This window comes from Lipomyces tetrasporus, assembly GCF_029532465.1.
Source record: "Lipomyces tetrasporus strain NRRL Y-64009 chromosome Unknown POJ06scaffold_5, whole genome shotgun sequence".
NCBI lineage: Eukaryota > Fungi > Ascomycota > Lipomycetes > Lipomycetales > Lipomycetaceae > Lipomyces > Lipomyces tetrasporus.
Window position 1 is genome coordinate 509,781 of NW_026611600.1, and position 14,279 is coordinate 524,059.

The 14,279-nt window shown below is 45.8% G+C and overlaps 7 protein-coding genes across 7 annotated transcripts; 2 read left to right on the plus strand and 5 right to left on the minus strand.

The window, feature by feature from the left end:
* Positions 1 to 174: 174 nt before the first annotated feature.
* On the minus strand, positions 175 to 1,723 carry POJ06DRAFT_267961 (P-loop containing nucleoside triphosphate hydrolase protein; the record flags this gene model as incomplete). The annotated part of the gene is made up of 6 exons (XM_056189278.1): positions 175 to 239; positions 299 to 887; positions 937 to 1,295; positions 1,350 to 1,402; positions 1,472 to 1,487; positions 1,615 to 1,723. The coding sequence occupies 6 exons, from the start codon at positions 1,721 to 1,723 to the stop codon at positions 175 to 177; spliced, it is 1,191 nt and encodes a 396-aa protein (XP_056043814.1).
* A 563-nt stretch (positions 1,724 to 2,286) lies between these two features.
* On the minus strand, positions 2,287 to 3,108 carry POJ06DRAFT_102733 (uncharacterized protein). Its single transcript, XM_056183937.1, has 4 exons — positions 3,018 to 3,108; positions 2,814 to 2,961; positions 2,641 to 2,753; positions 2,287 to 2,591 (listed from the first exon to the last, which is right to left on the minus strand). The coding sequence occupies exons 2-4, from the start codon at positions 2,860 to 2,862 to the stop codon at positions 2,487 to 2,489; spliced, it is 267 nt and encodes an 88-aa protein (XP_056043815.1). The 5' UTR covers positions 2,863 to 2,961; positions 3,018 to 3,108; the 3' UTR covers positions 2,287 to 2,486.
* Positions 3,109 to 3,425: 317 nt separating this feature from the next.
* POJ06DRAFT_252475 (uncharacterized protein) lies at positions 3,426 to 4,009 on the minus strand. Its single transcript, XM_056187530.1, is given in 4 exon segments — positions 3,426 to 3,558; positions 3,578 to 3,652; positions 3,666 to 3,784; positions 3,837 to 4,009. 2 exon segments carry the CDS (start codon positions 3,980 to 3,982, stop codon positions 3,733 to 3,735), a joined length of 198 nt encoding a protein of 65 aa, XP_056043816.1. The 5' UTR covers positions 3,983 to 4,009; the 3' UTR covers positions 3,426 to 3,558; positions 3,578 to 3,652; positions 3,666 to 3,732.
* Positions 4,010 to 5,248: 1,239 nt separating this feature from the next.
* Positions 5,249 to 7,116, plus strand: POJ06DRAFT_252481 (uncharacterized protein). Its single transcript, XM_056187531.1, has 7 exons — positions 5,249 to 5,362; positions 5,413 to 5,792; positions 5,852 to 5,931; positions 5,980 to 6,197; positions 6,259 to 6,482; positions 6,536 to 6,644; positions 6,701 to 7,116. The coding sequence occupies exons 1-7, from the start codon at positions 5,347 to 5,349 to the stop codon at positions 6,934 to 6,936; spliced, it is 1,263 nt and encodes a 420-aa protein (XP_056043817.1). The 5' UTR covers positions 5,249 to 5,346; the 3' UTR covers positions 6,937 to 7,116.
* Positions 7,117 to 8,331, minus strand: POJ06DRAFT_222459 (S-adenosyl-L-methionine-dependent methyltransferase). Its single transcript, XM_056185652.1, has 3 exons — positions 7,639 to 8,331; positions 7,455 to 7,592; positions 7,117 to 7,394 (listed from the first exon to the last, which is right to left on the minus strand). The coding sequence occupies exons 1-3, from the start codon at positions 8,203 to 8,205 to the stop codon at positions 7,161 to 7,163; spliced, it is 939 nt and encodes a 312-aa protein (XP_056043818.1). The 5' UTR covers positions 8,206 to 8,331; the 3' UTR covers positions 7,117 to 7,160.
* Positions 8,332 to 8,635: 304 nt separating this feature from the next.
* Positions 8,636 to 11,611, plus strand: POJ06DRAFT_252486 (PRP1 splicing factor, N-terminal-domain-containing protein). Its single transcript, XM_056187532.1, has 2 exons — positions 8,636 to 9,081; positions 9,135 to 11,611. The coding sequence occupies exons 1-2, from the start codon at positions 8,744 to 8,746 to the stop codon at positions 11,536 to 11,538; spliced, it is 2,742 nt and encodes a 913-aa protein (XP_056043819.1). The 5' UTR covers positions 8,636 to 8,743; the 3' UTR covers positions 11,539 to 11,611.
* On the minus strand, positions 11,612 to 14,104 carry POJ06DRAFT_252489 (uncharacterized protein). Its single transcript, XM_056187533.1, has 6 exons — positions 13,774 to 14,104; positions 13,610 to 13,721; positions 13,225 to 13,560; positions 12,885 to 13,171; positions 12,686 to 12,830; positions 11,612 to 12,633 (listed from the first exon to the last, which is right to left on the minus strand). Exons 1-6 carry the CDS (start codon positions 13,980 to 13,982, stop codon positions 11,719 to 11,721), a joined length of 2,004 nt encoding a protein of 667 aa, XP_056043820.1. The 5' UTR covers positions 13,983 to 14,104; the 3' UTR covers positions 11,612 to 11,718.
* Between the last annotated feature and the right edge of the window lie 175 nt (positions 14,105 to 14,279).

Genomic DNA, 14,279 nt, shown 5'->3' on the forward strand with positions numbered 1-14,279 from the left:
GAAATAAGCTGGATTAGTTCATATTGCTCATTACCACAGTCATCACTATTTTGACCACCGCGACCGTCCTCTCTGTCGGGGACTGAAATTACACAACAAAACTAACAAAATGAAGGGAAGGAAATAAATGACAAAATCAAAGCGAAAATCAGTCCACTGCCCGTAATTTTACAATTATATGAGATCGGCCACGTTCATAGGCATCTCCTCGATCTGAGTACTGTAGAATTGCTCAATATCTGTGCAATACTGTTAGCAAACTCTCCTGATCCATCCAGTCTCATAAAACGCATATTACCTCTCATGACCTTAACATCCTCGTTGGTGACAAAGTTAATGGCAACACCCTTTCGACCAAATCGACCGCCACGACCAATTCTGTGAATATAGTTCTCCTTGTTGACAGGTAAATCGTAATTGATGACCAAGGAAACTTGCTGAACATCGATACCTCTTGCGAGCAAGTCGGTAGTAATAAGCACACGAGAGGAGCCCGATCGGAACTCCTTCATGATAATATCACGCTGAGCTTGATCCATATCTCCGTGCATGGCAGAGACAGTGAAATCTCTGGCGGTGAGTTTATCCGTAAGCCAGTCAACTTTTCTTCTAGTGTTGCAGAAAATCACAGCTTGTGTGATAGTAACGGTCTCGTACAAGTCGGTAAGAGTATCTAACTTCCACTCCTCCTTCTCAACGGCAATATAGAACTGTCTAATACCCTCGAGTGTCAATTCGTCCTTTTTCACCAATATTCTGACAGGGTCACGCATGAACTTGGTGGTGACATCGAGAACCTCCTTGGGCATGGTAGCAGAAAGAAGAACAACTTGGGTGGAAGGAGGAAGCAACTGAAAGATGTCGTAAATCTGATCCTTGAAGCCATGCTGAACTTCTCGTTAGAAAACACTTAATCCCACTATCAAACCAACTTACTGAGAGCATCTCGTCAGCCTCATCGAGGACGAAGATTTTGACATTATCTGTTCGAAGAGCTCGGCGTTGGATCATGTCTTGCACACGACCAGGAGTTCCGACAACGATCTGCACACCCTCTTGAAGAATACGCACATCGTCTCGAATGGCAGTGCCGCCAATGCAAGCGTGACAGGTGACATTAGTATAGTCACCAATAGCAACAACGACCTTCTGGATCTGCTGGGCAAGCTCACGAGTGGGAGCTAGGATAAGGGCCTGGCACTGCTTGATGCTGGGATCGATCTTCTGCAGCACGGAAATAGAGAAAGTTGCAGTCTTACCAGTACCAGACTGGGCCTGAGCAAGGACATCGCGTCCTAATTTCTCATGTCAGATGCACTCTGAGAAATTTCAAACTAGACATTACCGACCTTTGATAACGGGCATAATAGCACGCTGCTGAATGGATGATGGGTGCTCGAAACTGTATTGTTGACCTTAGTTCCGTCTCATATTTCCTAACATCGAAATGTTGTCCTATGGCAGAACATACCCATATGCGAAGATACCTATACAATAGTCAATAGCAAATTCCCAAACGCATTTACAAACTCAGCCAAAATAACCAAGCCAGAACATCACATGCACCACGCTTTATGATCGATCCAGTACCAAGCAGCATGACTATTAGCTTACCTCTAAGTAATTCGGCATTCAAATCCATGTCATCGAAAGAGTCAACCACTTCATCGTAGTTGGACTCGATCTGATCTCCGTCAATATCGGTGAGTTGCTGGTCAGCCATGCTGGGCTAACAAATTGAAAATATTAGCGACTTAAAAAATGAGAATATTTATACACCACTGGTATATAAATATTTATTTGAAAGAATAGAACTGATACAATAATTCGAATCGACTTCAGCTATGCAAATCGATGGATGCGAAGAGAAAAAAATTTTTGGCAAACGTATCTATCATCGACCGTGTATTAGAGCCCAATGTAGATAACGCGTAGGGTTGCAAGTGTCACGAAACTGCTCGCATATGAACCGCGAGGTTTCGCCCCCTTCTCTCAATTCGATCATAGTAAAGGGGAGATAGCAGTGTTCTGCTTATTTTCTACTTGTCTTGTATCAGATAAGAAGCTAGGAGTGTTTCCTAACTAAATATGGTAATAGGTAAGAGCCTGGCGTCACAAGCAGTAGCGATTAAGGGCTTCTACAATTTAAAACAAAACGGGGAGGGTATATTACGGACAGAAGTATCACAGATGGTAGTAATCGTGCCGACAAGTAATCCATTATAGTGATAAATCCTAATAGACTAATTCATCTCTTAACAATGATGAGGATCTCTATTGACCAGGGCGTGACCTCCGAACGAAGATATGCACTCGCCCATAATTCAAATTGAATCGCTGTTTGCTACAAAACTCCGTTCGCTATATACATGTCCTAAACACATTTCAAACAACGCGCTTACAGACCACTATCGAGCGGGTCTGAATGAGTGAATCGATTGTCTCTGTCCCTGCAGGTTCGACGGTCTTGACTACAATGCCACCGGCTATTCAATCTGGTTGAGGGCGAGCAATCCTCTCTGAGGCCGTCTCGGTGGATCACCTTTATTCTTTTGTAGAATTTCTTCACGGATCTCCTCGAGCCTAGCTCTCTGCAATTACATTTAGGATCCCATTACATTAATCAAGCTGTCAACATACCTCTCGTTTATGATCCAGGCATTCAATAAAGTCAGCCAATTTAGTCTGACATGCTGATCGCTCGATAGCTCCGCTCTTGAATTCGGTCTCGCACTGAGCCAAGTCAACCCACACTATGTAGATATGGTTAGAACGACCGGCAATAGATACATATATAACCTTGGAAGACTCACAATCGTAACATCGGCTCTTACCACCAGTGAGTCCGAATCCAGATGCCATGACTGAAATCGATTAGTACGGCAATGCGTTACTAGCAATGAATGCGACTTCAAATAAACGGGTTTAACAACCCAGCAACGGTCGCCGCTAATTGGACACCTATAGCACGAGAAGGTTAGGGTTATCCAATTTACCCGTCAGGAATGCACACTTACTTGTATTAGACGGCCGACCAGACATACAAAGTTAGCAAGAAATACAACAAAAATGTCTGGTGGTTAGGCCCTGCCATGGGTCACAAGTAACAACGGCCAGCTCCAAGAAACTGGCCTCTCATATGTATGTATATATTCATATACATATACATAGACAAATAACAGGAATATAATGGTGATAGAGAAAATTCTAACACCGTTCCTTATCCCCCGTGCCCACAGTCGAGTACGCGTCCCCGGAACTGGTAGTGTCCAAGTGGCTTGGATCTCGCCATCCTTGGTTACCCTTGCTCCAGGGCGAATGAGCGCACTCGAATTAGAGAGGATCTCAGTCCGTCAGGACTCCCCTCATGACCCCAGATGAGAACGTATTGCCGGACCAGTTGTGCTACCGCGGCTTGGGTCTCACCGTATTGGTCAGCTGGATCCAGGCTGCTCTCGCCCACATTCGAGTACGCGTTCCCGAACTGGTAGTGACCAAGTGGCTTGGATCTCGCCATCCTTGGACTGACATTGTTCGAGGCGAATCAGCATATCGAATTAAAGAGGATTCTGTCAGGACTCCTCTTATCCCCCGTGCCCATAGTCGAGTACGCTTCGCCCGAACTGGCGATCGATTCACCATACTCGTATTGGACTCTCCTCTTGCCCCCAGTAGAGGACGAACTGCTAGAACCGGCAGTGTACCAAATGGCTTGCCTCTGGCCACTCAGACTCACCCCGGGTTCCATGCTGTCCTCTTGCCCACACTTGAGAACACTGTCTGTCTACATTAATGTTAGCCAAATGACCAGGTGTTGTAGGAATTCTGAAGTATACTCGCTCGTGATCGAAGAGGATCTCAGCCAGTTACAGGCTCCCCTCTTGGCTCTCCGCAGACTGTGTCGCTTGCCAGGCGACTTAGTATGTTCCCCGTAAGACGATGACGAGGAAGGGGGCCAGCAGCAGCGGGGAAAGACGGCCATATTTACAACCAAGCGAGAAGCACAGAATCTGCGACCACGACCATCCGATCTGATATTTTGTCTACGGCGCGAATCCACGTCCGAGCGCGATCGTGCAGGGAGTCTTGCAGCCGGCAGTGTCGGATTCCTGATCCGCAATGACGCGAACAACCACTCACTATTGGCAAAACCCTCAAGAGGATTTGAAAAGCGCTGTCTCCAGGATTCCATATCAGCTGGGCCACTGTGGACGGTTACTGTTTCGCGAATTGTGGATGAGAGAGGGACGCGTTGTTGACGCGTCGCGGAAACGCGCGCAACAGCATCCGATCTGTGTAACGCCAGAGTCTTGGCAAGACAGTCATCGCGTCGAATGTGAAATATTAATTAATTGCATGAATGGCCGAGCCGACGTGAACTAAATAATTAAACAACATCACGAGGAACTGGCAGCCCCGATAAATTAATTACTGGTCGACAGCGATCAAACACTGACGGTTCCGCCCATTGCCGGTCTCAGAGAACTGCGCAACTGGCAGGCCATGCTGGTCTATACACTCCACACCGAAGTCCTCTTCTGTATTATTACACGAAGAACACGACGCGTGTTTGCGGCGCGTTCGAGCGTGTTAGATTTGCATCCTGTTCCGGACTCACAGCTTGAGCCGCACTCGCGATTCGAATAAACAAATCACTCAATTCTCAGCGCGCGTAAATGAGACAACAAGACTGAACGTGGCAATAATGCTACCAATTAAACTGAGTCATTATAAAATGAGCGTAACGGTTGTAGATGCATGAAATTTAATTATTCAAATCAGACACATGTATGTAACTTTTTATGTCGTAAAAATCCAAAGTGATGAGATACACTAATGGTGCCATATGGGCTGATAATATGGTAGCTCAACTCTTATCCCTCTAGAGAATCTGAAAAAGCGCTGTCTTCAGGATTCCATATCAGCTGGGCCACTGTGGACGTTTAGTGTAGCTCTGGATAATTTATTGGACGCGATTCGCTTCTGCCCCTGAGGCACAAGAATCAAGGGTGTTGTACCACTTTTGCATGCCCGTTTCGTCAAAATCCGGCCCAGTGCCGCTGTCCGCCATTCGCCCCCAGATAGCGGACGACGTCCTACATGTCCACCGAACTTCGGTGGCTTGTTACGCTGGCATAACCCTAATTGGACGGTGAGGCATGAACAGTTAGACGCGAAACTCAAAATCTTATGATCAGCCCTAACCCCAAAATTGCGCGGGCAGAATTTTACCAGTTCTACGGCAACTCCAACGTTTGAGGAATTTCAGAATCACCTTTGGCCAAACGATCTCGCCTATTCTACGCACACACGATTTAGTATATTTTACCTACGACAGAAACCAGTATGGTGGGCATAACAGGTATATACGTTTCAAGTTTATTTGCATATTTAAGAGTCTAATTTATTTAGGAACGAACAATATTCCGCTGGGTGCCAGACGGCGAGGCATGCCTGATGCGTTCGTGCCACCACCACCACCACCTCCTCCCGCTACTCAACAACCACCACCTCCTCCTCCTTCAGATTATGCAATTCCACCTCCTCCACCGCCGCCTTCTGATGGAGTCCTACCGCCCCCCCCGCCACCTCCAGATCATCCGGAGACATTCCCTCCTCCGCCACCTGGCAGTACATTTGACGAGAAACGCGGTCGCCCACAAACTAGAGACAGCGATGGTCCAAGAAAGCGCAAGCGCAATCGCTGGGCTGCCGCTGAAGAGAATCATGTTGCCAACCTGATCAATATGCCGACTAGTATCACTGGAAATATGACTCCTGAGCAAGTCGAGGTAAATGTTTTCATTGAATGATAGGTGTGGACTGGACCCAGAATAGTAACTGTCGGTAGGCCTACGTACTGAATCTGCGAATCGAAGAGATTTCTCAAAAGCTACGAATCAATGACGTTGTGCCAAAAGATGGTGAACGGTAAGAGCATTCTGAAGTGGCGAGTGATGCTGTTCTAATCGGTAATAGATCCCCATCACCCCCACCACAATATGATAGCAACGGCAAACGTATCAATACTCGAGAATTTCGTTACCGAAAAAAGCTTGAGGATGAGCGCCACAAACTGGTTGAAAAGGCGATGAGGACGATTCCTGATTTTCGGCCACCATCCGATTACAGAAGACCTCTTAAGACGCAGGAAAAGGTCTTTGTGCCTGTCAATGATTATCCTGAGATTAATTTTAGTAAGTCCTGGTATCTTCTTGGGAAAGTAGTATTTCGTGGCAGGATTCTAACATTTTATAGTTGGTCAGTTAATTGGCCCCAGAGGAAATACATTGAAGAAAATGGAACAAGAATCGGGCGCTAAGATCGCCATTCGTGGCAAAGGTTCGGTCAAAGAAGGCAAAGGCCGATCGGATGCTGCTTATCAGTCGAATTTGGAGGAAGACCTCCATTGCTTGATTATTGCTGATACCGAGGACAAAGTGCAAAAGGCCATTAAACTTGTTAACAGAGTTATAGAAACGGCACGTATTCATCACTGCTTTGTTGTGGAAAAGTGAGTCTAACTATTCTCTAGGCCGCCTCAATTCCAGAAGGCCAGAACGAGCTGAAACGCAATCAGTTGCGAGAGTTGGCGGCATTGAACGGCACGTTGAGAGACGATGAAAATCAGGCTTGTCAAAACTGTAAGTCAAATTTGCGGGCATCTTTTACATACGATACTAACGTTGGTATTCTGTAGGTGGTGAGTTAGGTCATAGGAAGTACGATTGCCCGCATCAGCGAAATTACACAGCGAATATCATTTGCAGAATCTGCGGAAATGCTGGACATTTCGCTCGCGATTGTCGCGAGCGTCCACCTCCAGGACCACCAAGACAATCACCGTATCAGGCTTTGCCATTCTATCTTCCCGAAACAGCCGTCCCTGAACAGCCGCCTAAGCCAAGTGCGCCCCCACCATGGGCACGTACATAAATAGTGCCTCCTACGTGCTGGGAAATGTATTTTAGCTTGAGTGAGTAGCTTCGTGTACACATATGAACTGAAACAAGTCGGCTTAGCACGAGTATGGACGGCTGAAACGGCTTCATTGCAGTAATATTGTTGGAAAATAATCTATTGTACAATAAATGCGATTTATATGGCAAATTCATAACACCGACATAGCAATTCTCCAGACTCCAGAATGTCATCATCTTTTAAGCAAAATGAATTCCTACTTGATGAAAGGCATATAATAACTTCAGGAAATCAGCCTCATCGCATTTTCCAGCGCGCTTGTTGCCCATTTCTGTTTCCTCTAATACCCTATCAATTACTATACTAATATCGACGGGATCGTCAACCATGATGTCATTCTGAGAACAATAAGTACGATAGTTTTTCCTCAAAATGTCCGTCACAGCACTGGACTTGAATCCGGCTGAGATAGTCTAGCGAACAATGTAAGCCCCCCAGCTGGAACACGAGACATCGTTTCATCATTCACTCACCCTATTCTTTCTAACGAAGCAGATTCTAAGTAGTCCATCCCATTCCTCGAAATCAACTGGGGGCCTAGGATTCTTTGGCTCTATCCGAACAACGGATGATTCGACTTGAGGAGGGGGTTTGAAATTATTCTTTCCAACCTTAAAACATATTAGTTGCGTCCTTCTGACGTCGCATTATGCGTACCTTCATGATATGTGTAACTGTGGCCCACATTTGGACATTAACACTCAGGCGGCAATATAATGGGTCACCTGGTCTGGCAACAAGCCGCATAGCAAATTCTCTCTGGAACATGAGAACTGACACTCGTGGGGGCCGCGGAAGATTCAGTAGCTTGAACACCAGAGGTGAAGAGATCTGGTACGGAGTATTGCTAATGCATACGTCAAAGTATGGCAAGTCTGCCTTTATCACATCTCCCAAAATAACTTCCAGTTTCTTTTGTTCTGGCTTTCCTTGCACACGTTTCGTAACTTCCGCAGCCATTCGCGGATCCATCTCCACGGCAATAACTTTCCTCGCCTTCTCCAAAATCTTGACTGTCAGATTACCGGTACCCGGACCCACTTCAAGAACAATATCTGCAGAATTAATATCTGCCTTATCAACGATTCCTTGAGCGACTAGTGGGTTTTTAAGCATGTGCTGACCGAGTCCAGTGTTCATCTTGAAAATGTTCAAGCGCTCAACTGGAGCGCTGTTGGCCGCTGCCACCGCATTTTTTCGTTTCGCAGATGTAATCTTGCCCATTTTTCAGGTATATTAAACTAGCAGCATCACTAAAAGGGAATGATTCTTATTAGGTCTATCGGTCTACTGGCGTGGATCTATAACATTGGGTCGTAGGAAATTTTCAAGATTCGCTTGGGAGTTCAGATAATCACAATTCACAACTAGTCACAAATTCCTATGGATACTTTATTCAGCCACTCTACGAAACCTATGTTGGCACAATTATTTGAAGTTGGAAGTATGTTCTATCCTTAGGATTTCATTACCTTATGTCCATAACACAAGTCACTAGTGACTTTCCTATGCGGACATATGTTTCAGGCAAAGCCAAACTATGACGCCTTGTGTACTTGCGGCTTGTCACGTGACTATGACCAGATTTACCCGGTCTAAGTTACTATTGGTTTATGACACCTTCCATGCGTGGACGGAAATCAGTCTCCCTGATCATCTATCCCCTCTTGAATGCAACGGTTCCACTGCGGTTCTATAACTCGTACAAGCTACGTGTGATTCTGATTCTGGTGGTTGAAAGATAGGTTGAGTTTAATCAATAATGTTTGCGGCGCCTCGTCGGGACTTTTTGAATGAACCGGCGCCAGAAAATTACGTCCCCGGACTAGGTCGGGGCGCCACAGGCTTCACCACACGATCTGATATTGGCCCCGCACGCGAGGGTCCGTCAGAAGATGCAATCAAAGCTGCATTAGCTAAGAGAGCAGAGGCTCTAGAGAATGGAGAGGCTGCCGACGAAGATGACGAGGAACGATTTCGAGATAATGAAAATGACGAGGGTCTATTCGCTAGCGGAACCTACGACGAAGATGACGAGGAGGCAGATAGAATATATAAGGAGGTGGACGACCGAATGGATTCTCGTCGAAAAGCAAGAAGGTAGGTCGCTAATATGCAGATATTTTGTAGATCAATAAGTGACTTCTCTATAGGGAAGCTCGCGAGAAACGAGAAGAGGAGGAGTATGAACTCAAGAATCCAAAAATGTCGAAGCAATTCGCTGATCTTAAACGTGCCCTTTCTACTGTATCGGATTATGAATGGGCCAGTATCCCAGAAGTTGGTGATCTTACTGGTAGAAATCGGCGTGGCAGACAATTACTCCAACAAGAGAGGCGATTTTACGCAGTACCTGACTCGGTGCTTGCTAGCCGAGGACCAGCAGCATATGACAACGCTGTTGACAGAGGAGAGGGTACCACGTCATCTGTGGATGGTACTATTACCGACTTCCGACAAATATCAGAAGCAAAGGATAAGATGCTAGGAATGCGATTGGATCAAGCGGGGACTGATTCGGTATCTGGCTCGACGAATATCGATCCCAAGGGATATTTAACCTCCTTGTCGAGTACTATAACTCGGAACGATGAGATCAGTAATGTTGCGAAGAATCGTGAGTTGTTAATGTCGGTTGTCAAGACAGATCCAAAACACGCCAATGGCTGGATTGCAATAGCAAAGTTGGAGGAACAAGCCAACAGACTGTCAGCCGCAAGAAAACTCATTCAGCAGGGTTGTGATAACTGTCCTAAGAACGAAGACGTATGGCTAGAGAACATGCGACTTAATCAGCCTGCTCATGCAAAGATAATTGCCGCGAAGTCAGTACAAAACCTTCCAAGAAGCGTCAAGCTTTGGTTGGAAGCCATGAAGCTGGAAGGCGATATCAACGCGAGGAAGCGTGTGGTCCGAAAAGCGCTTGAGAATATTCCGCAAAGCGTTACTTTGTGGAAAGAAGCCGTCAATCTTGAAGAAGATCCTACTAATGCTAAAATTCTACTAGCACGCGCTGTAGATCTCATTCCGTTATCTGTTGATCTCTGGCTAGCGTTAGCTCGACTGGAAACAGACGAAAATGCCCGAAAAGTTTTAAATAAGGCCAGGCAAGCTGTCCGTACTTCTCACGAGATCTGGATTGCGGCAGCTAAACTTGAAGAGAATGCTGGAAATACATCACGAGTCGAAATAGTGATCAACAAAGGTATTGCCGAACTGCTGCGTCGTGGAGGTATGCTAGAGCGCGATCAGTGGATCACAGAAGCCGAAAAATGCGAAAGAGAAGGTGCTGTCGTCACTTGTCAGGCTATTATTAGGTCAACCCTTGGTCAAGGTCTCGAGGAGGAAGATCAGGAGGCAATTTGGCTCGACGATGCTCGTAATTCAGTCGCGCGAGGGTGTTATGAGACAGCCAGAGCTATATATGCATACGCTTTACGCGTGTTCTCCACAGTACAGGTGTTATGGTGGGAAGCTACCAACCTTGAGAAACAACACGGCACCCGCGACTCCTTGTTTGGTGTTTTGGAAAGCGCTGTAGAGGCATGTCCAACATCAAAAGATCTATGGCTCCTCTATTCCAAGGAGAAACTTAATGTTTCCGATCTGGAAGGCGCGCGGTTAGTGCTTAGTCGTGCGTTTGAGCATAATCCCAACGACGAAGATATTTGGCTTGCGGCTGTTGATATCGAAGCAGAGAATAATCAACATGCTCGTGCCAGAGTTCTTTTGTCGCGCGCCCGTCAGGAAGCAGGCACGGAAAGAGTGTGGATCAAGTCTGTTGTGTTGGAACGTCAGCTCAAGGATTCAGAGGCGGCTTTAGAGCTGGTAAATCAATGTATTCATGAATACCCAACCTCGGCAAAAGCGTGGATGATGAAGGGCCAGATATACGAGGTCGAGAATCGATTTTCGCAGGCTAGAGAGGCATACATTTCTGGAACGAAATCCTGTCCGAAGTCAGTACCTCTGTGGCTTCTGCTTTCTAGACTGGAAGAATCACAACATGTGATAATTCGATCCAGATCTGTACTAGAGCGTGCAGCGTTGGCGAATCCTAAATCACCAGAGTTATGGTTGGAAAGAATTAGAGTCGAGAAAAGAGCAAACAACATCAATCAAGCGAAGAACCTCGTGGCTAAAGCTTTACAAGAATGCCCCACGTCTGGAGCGATCTGGGCAGAAAGTGTCTCAATGGAACCTCGAACGCAGCGGAAGCCAAGGCTTATCAGCGGCTTAAAGACATGCGAGAATGATCCGATTCTAATCGCCGCTATTGCAAGATTATTCTGGTCGGAGAGACGGGCTGACAAAGCGAAATCGTGGTTTGAAAAGGTCATTAAGGCGGATTCTGATATTGGCGACCATTGGGCGATGATGTATAAGTTCTTGGAGAATTACGGAACAGAAGAGGAGCGGAATGATCTTATGTCAAAATTTGTCGCCGCAGATCCTCATCACGGTGAGGTGTGGACCAAAGTTGTGAAGGACGTAAATAACTTTGGGAAGAGTAAGGACGAACTGCTTAAGCTTGCGGCGTCGCAGATGTCTCCTTGATGTATATTTGTTTATGTGGTGCCGATTACAGTTTCTGATAATGTAACATACGGGGATGAAATTTGTATATAGAATGTAATATTAGCGGATGGTATTGTACAGTCTATTAATACACCTAGTAGTGGCATAAGCATGCTACGCCGTAAGTACAACGCAAATGTACGTGCAATATAGTTATTGTCACGTGTCTGTGCTTCCATCGTCGTCAAAGTCCCAGTCCCCTTCCGCAATTTCGTGAGCTCTACGTTGCACGTCGGCCAAGCCACTGACTTCGTCTACAAACTTCTGAACATTCAATGCATTCACGACAAAGCTCCAGCCGTCCCTTTCCCAAGCGTGCACAATCGGATCCGAACAGGCTGAGCAGTAAGTATAATTCTCGCCTTTAATATTCATCTGCTGGAAGCTGTGCAGGAAACCCCGAATCTGATGAGGCACATCTCCAAGAGGATGCTGGAATTTGCTACTCTCGCCTGAGCTTTTCGGTGCAGGGGAGGGCGCTGGTGCTTCTGCGCTTAATGGATGTTGTATTATTGAGACGAACAGCTCTGCAGCTAAGCCAGACGCTATTTGGGCCACTCCTGGTCTCGTAACGGTACACATCTGATCTAACGTTCTGTCTGTCAAGCTATCCGATGGTGCAAAAATATCATTGCAAAAGTAGCATCCTAGACGCTCGTGGCCGGTAGGTCCCCGCACACCATGCCGCATGACGACGTAGCTGTCGAAACCCAGAGCCGCATTAATTACGATTTTCCTCTTCGCACAGGCGATTACCGCAGGAAGCCACCTAGCTTCCCGGCTATCCATCAGCAAAAAAATCGCATCATGAGAATCGATAAGCTCTACTAGCTTTTCGTATTCTGGTTTTTGTGTTTTCTCATTAGAAACTGGATGTCCAGCCATAGGAACCGATAAGCAATACCCCTGACTGTCCACACCAGGATAAATCTCTTTCAGGGCCTCTGCGGCGCGCTTGGCTTTTACCGCTCCTCCATCTAGGCAGTCATTAAATGTATACAGCGGCTGACGCACCGGATTAGAAAAGGACACTGTCGCATTGTCGACAAATGTAATTTTCCGAACACCCCATCCCTGTGGTAGTCAGTATAAATATTCTTACAATTAAGCTATAGCCAAACCATACCATAAGAGCACGAGCGACATAGCTCCCTAGGGTTCCGGCTCCTAGTAGTAAACATTTTGTACCCTGAACTTTTTCAATGTCAAGGTTAGGAGCTATTCTCCATCTCATCAGCTTTAAATTCAGATCAACAGCTTGATCCGCGAGTCTAGCATACTGTCAGAAAATGCATAGAGACAAGAACCAGATGTTATTGACGAACCTCTTGGGATCCATCAGCGGACCAAGATCCGCGACTTTGGGCGCCAGTTTATTTTGAGAATTCCGCTCCCATCCGGTTATCCGCAGTGGATCGTCTGTCATAGTCACCTCATTCCTCTCAAACTGCATCCATATGCTCCGCGATTCGGAAGACAAGGTCCGCAGATCTCTAAAACATAGAACCTTCACGCGCAGCAATCCCTGATATTTTAAATATGCTAGGAAATTGCGAAGGGGCCATCCTGGATTATTTGGGAACGCTGATGTATCAATGAAACCGACTGTGATCTATACCCAGGCGTTAGCGGATAGATTTCTGAGTTCCTCGATACCTTACTCACTACTGGTTCATCTGCATCATCCCAAAATCCGGACCATTCGCTTAACCTGCCGACTTTCCACTCTCTTGAAGTCTTCTTTAATAAGAAGAAGCCATGAAATTTTCTATCAACTGATTTACGCCAACTATTTATGGCGCTCGTCAATGTGGCACTAGCTTCTAATCTCACAGGAACAACAGAATCCACTTCTGCAAAATTCCAATCCGAATGTACAGCGGGGAACGCAAACCAATAGTAAAATTTGTACTTCTTCAGATCAGAAAAGCTGATTAAGTAAAATGAGGATAATATCGAAGGCCTTTTTATGACGTCACCGTCTTCAATTGCTTGAAAAATCTGTAGCCCTATCAGTGTCTGGTTTGACGGACGTGATGGATAGGTTTACCTTCTTTCCCTCATCATGAATCAGACGGTTCTTATCGAAATGTTTAAATTCTTCGATAGTATTCAGGTTCAATAACGTCCCATTGGCAATACAATCAATGTCAGAAATACGACTATGGACATATCAGTCTATATTTACTTAAGTTATTATGAGATTAACATTACCTTGCCGTCTCATCAAAAGAATCACCATCTAACGTGATTATTCCACTGTTACTCGCAGATGTAGATATAGGAATGCTGTAGAGCCCAATCAATGGCTTTTCAGAAGCATCAAGTTTGAACTCATTCAACTTCTTTGCAGTCAAAACCGAGAAAAACGATGGATCCACGAAGGAATGTAGTGGGGCAAACTGTAATGTTGTCGATGACATGGCTGCTTATGTATTATTTAGAATCGTTCTTACGTGCGCTCGGGCGATAGTGATGGATTTAAATGATAATATGTCTGTCCAAATGTACGGGGCACCCGAGTTGCGACAGCGACCTGCTTTAGGTTTTGCGGTTGGGAGTTTGTTGTCAGTGTATTGATCGAGACGATTGACGGTTATTTGGACCGCAACCTGAATCCTATTTTTGAGATGTCCAACGAATATTCTGAGTAAATTAGTACGATCTGAACCATTGGCATTGGTCTTTGTGATATCTTAGTAAGGATTCCACGGCGAACT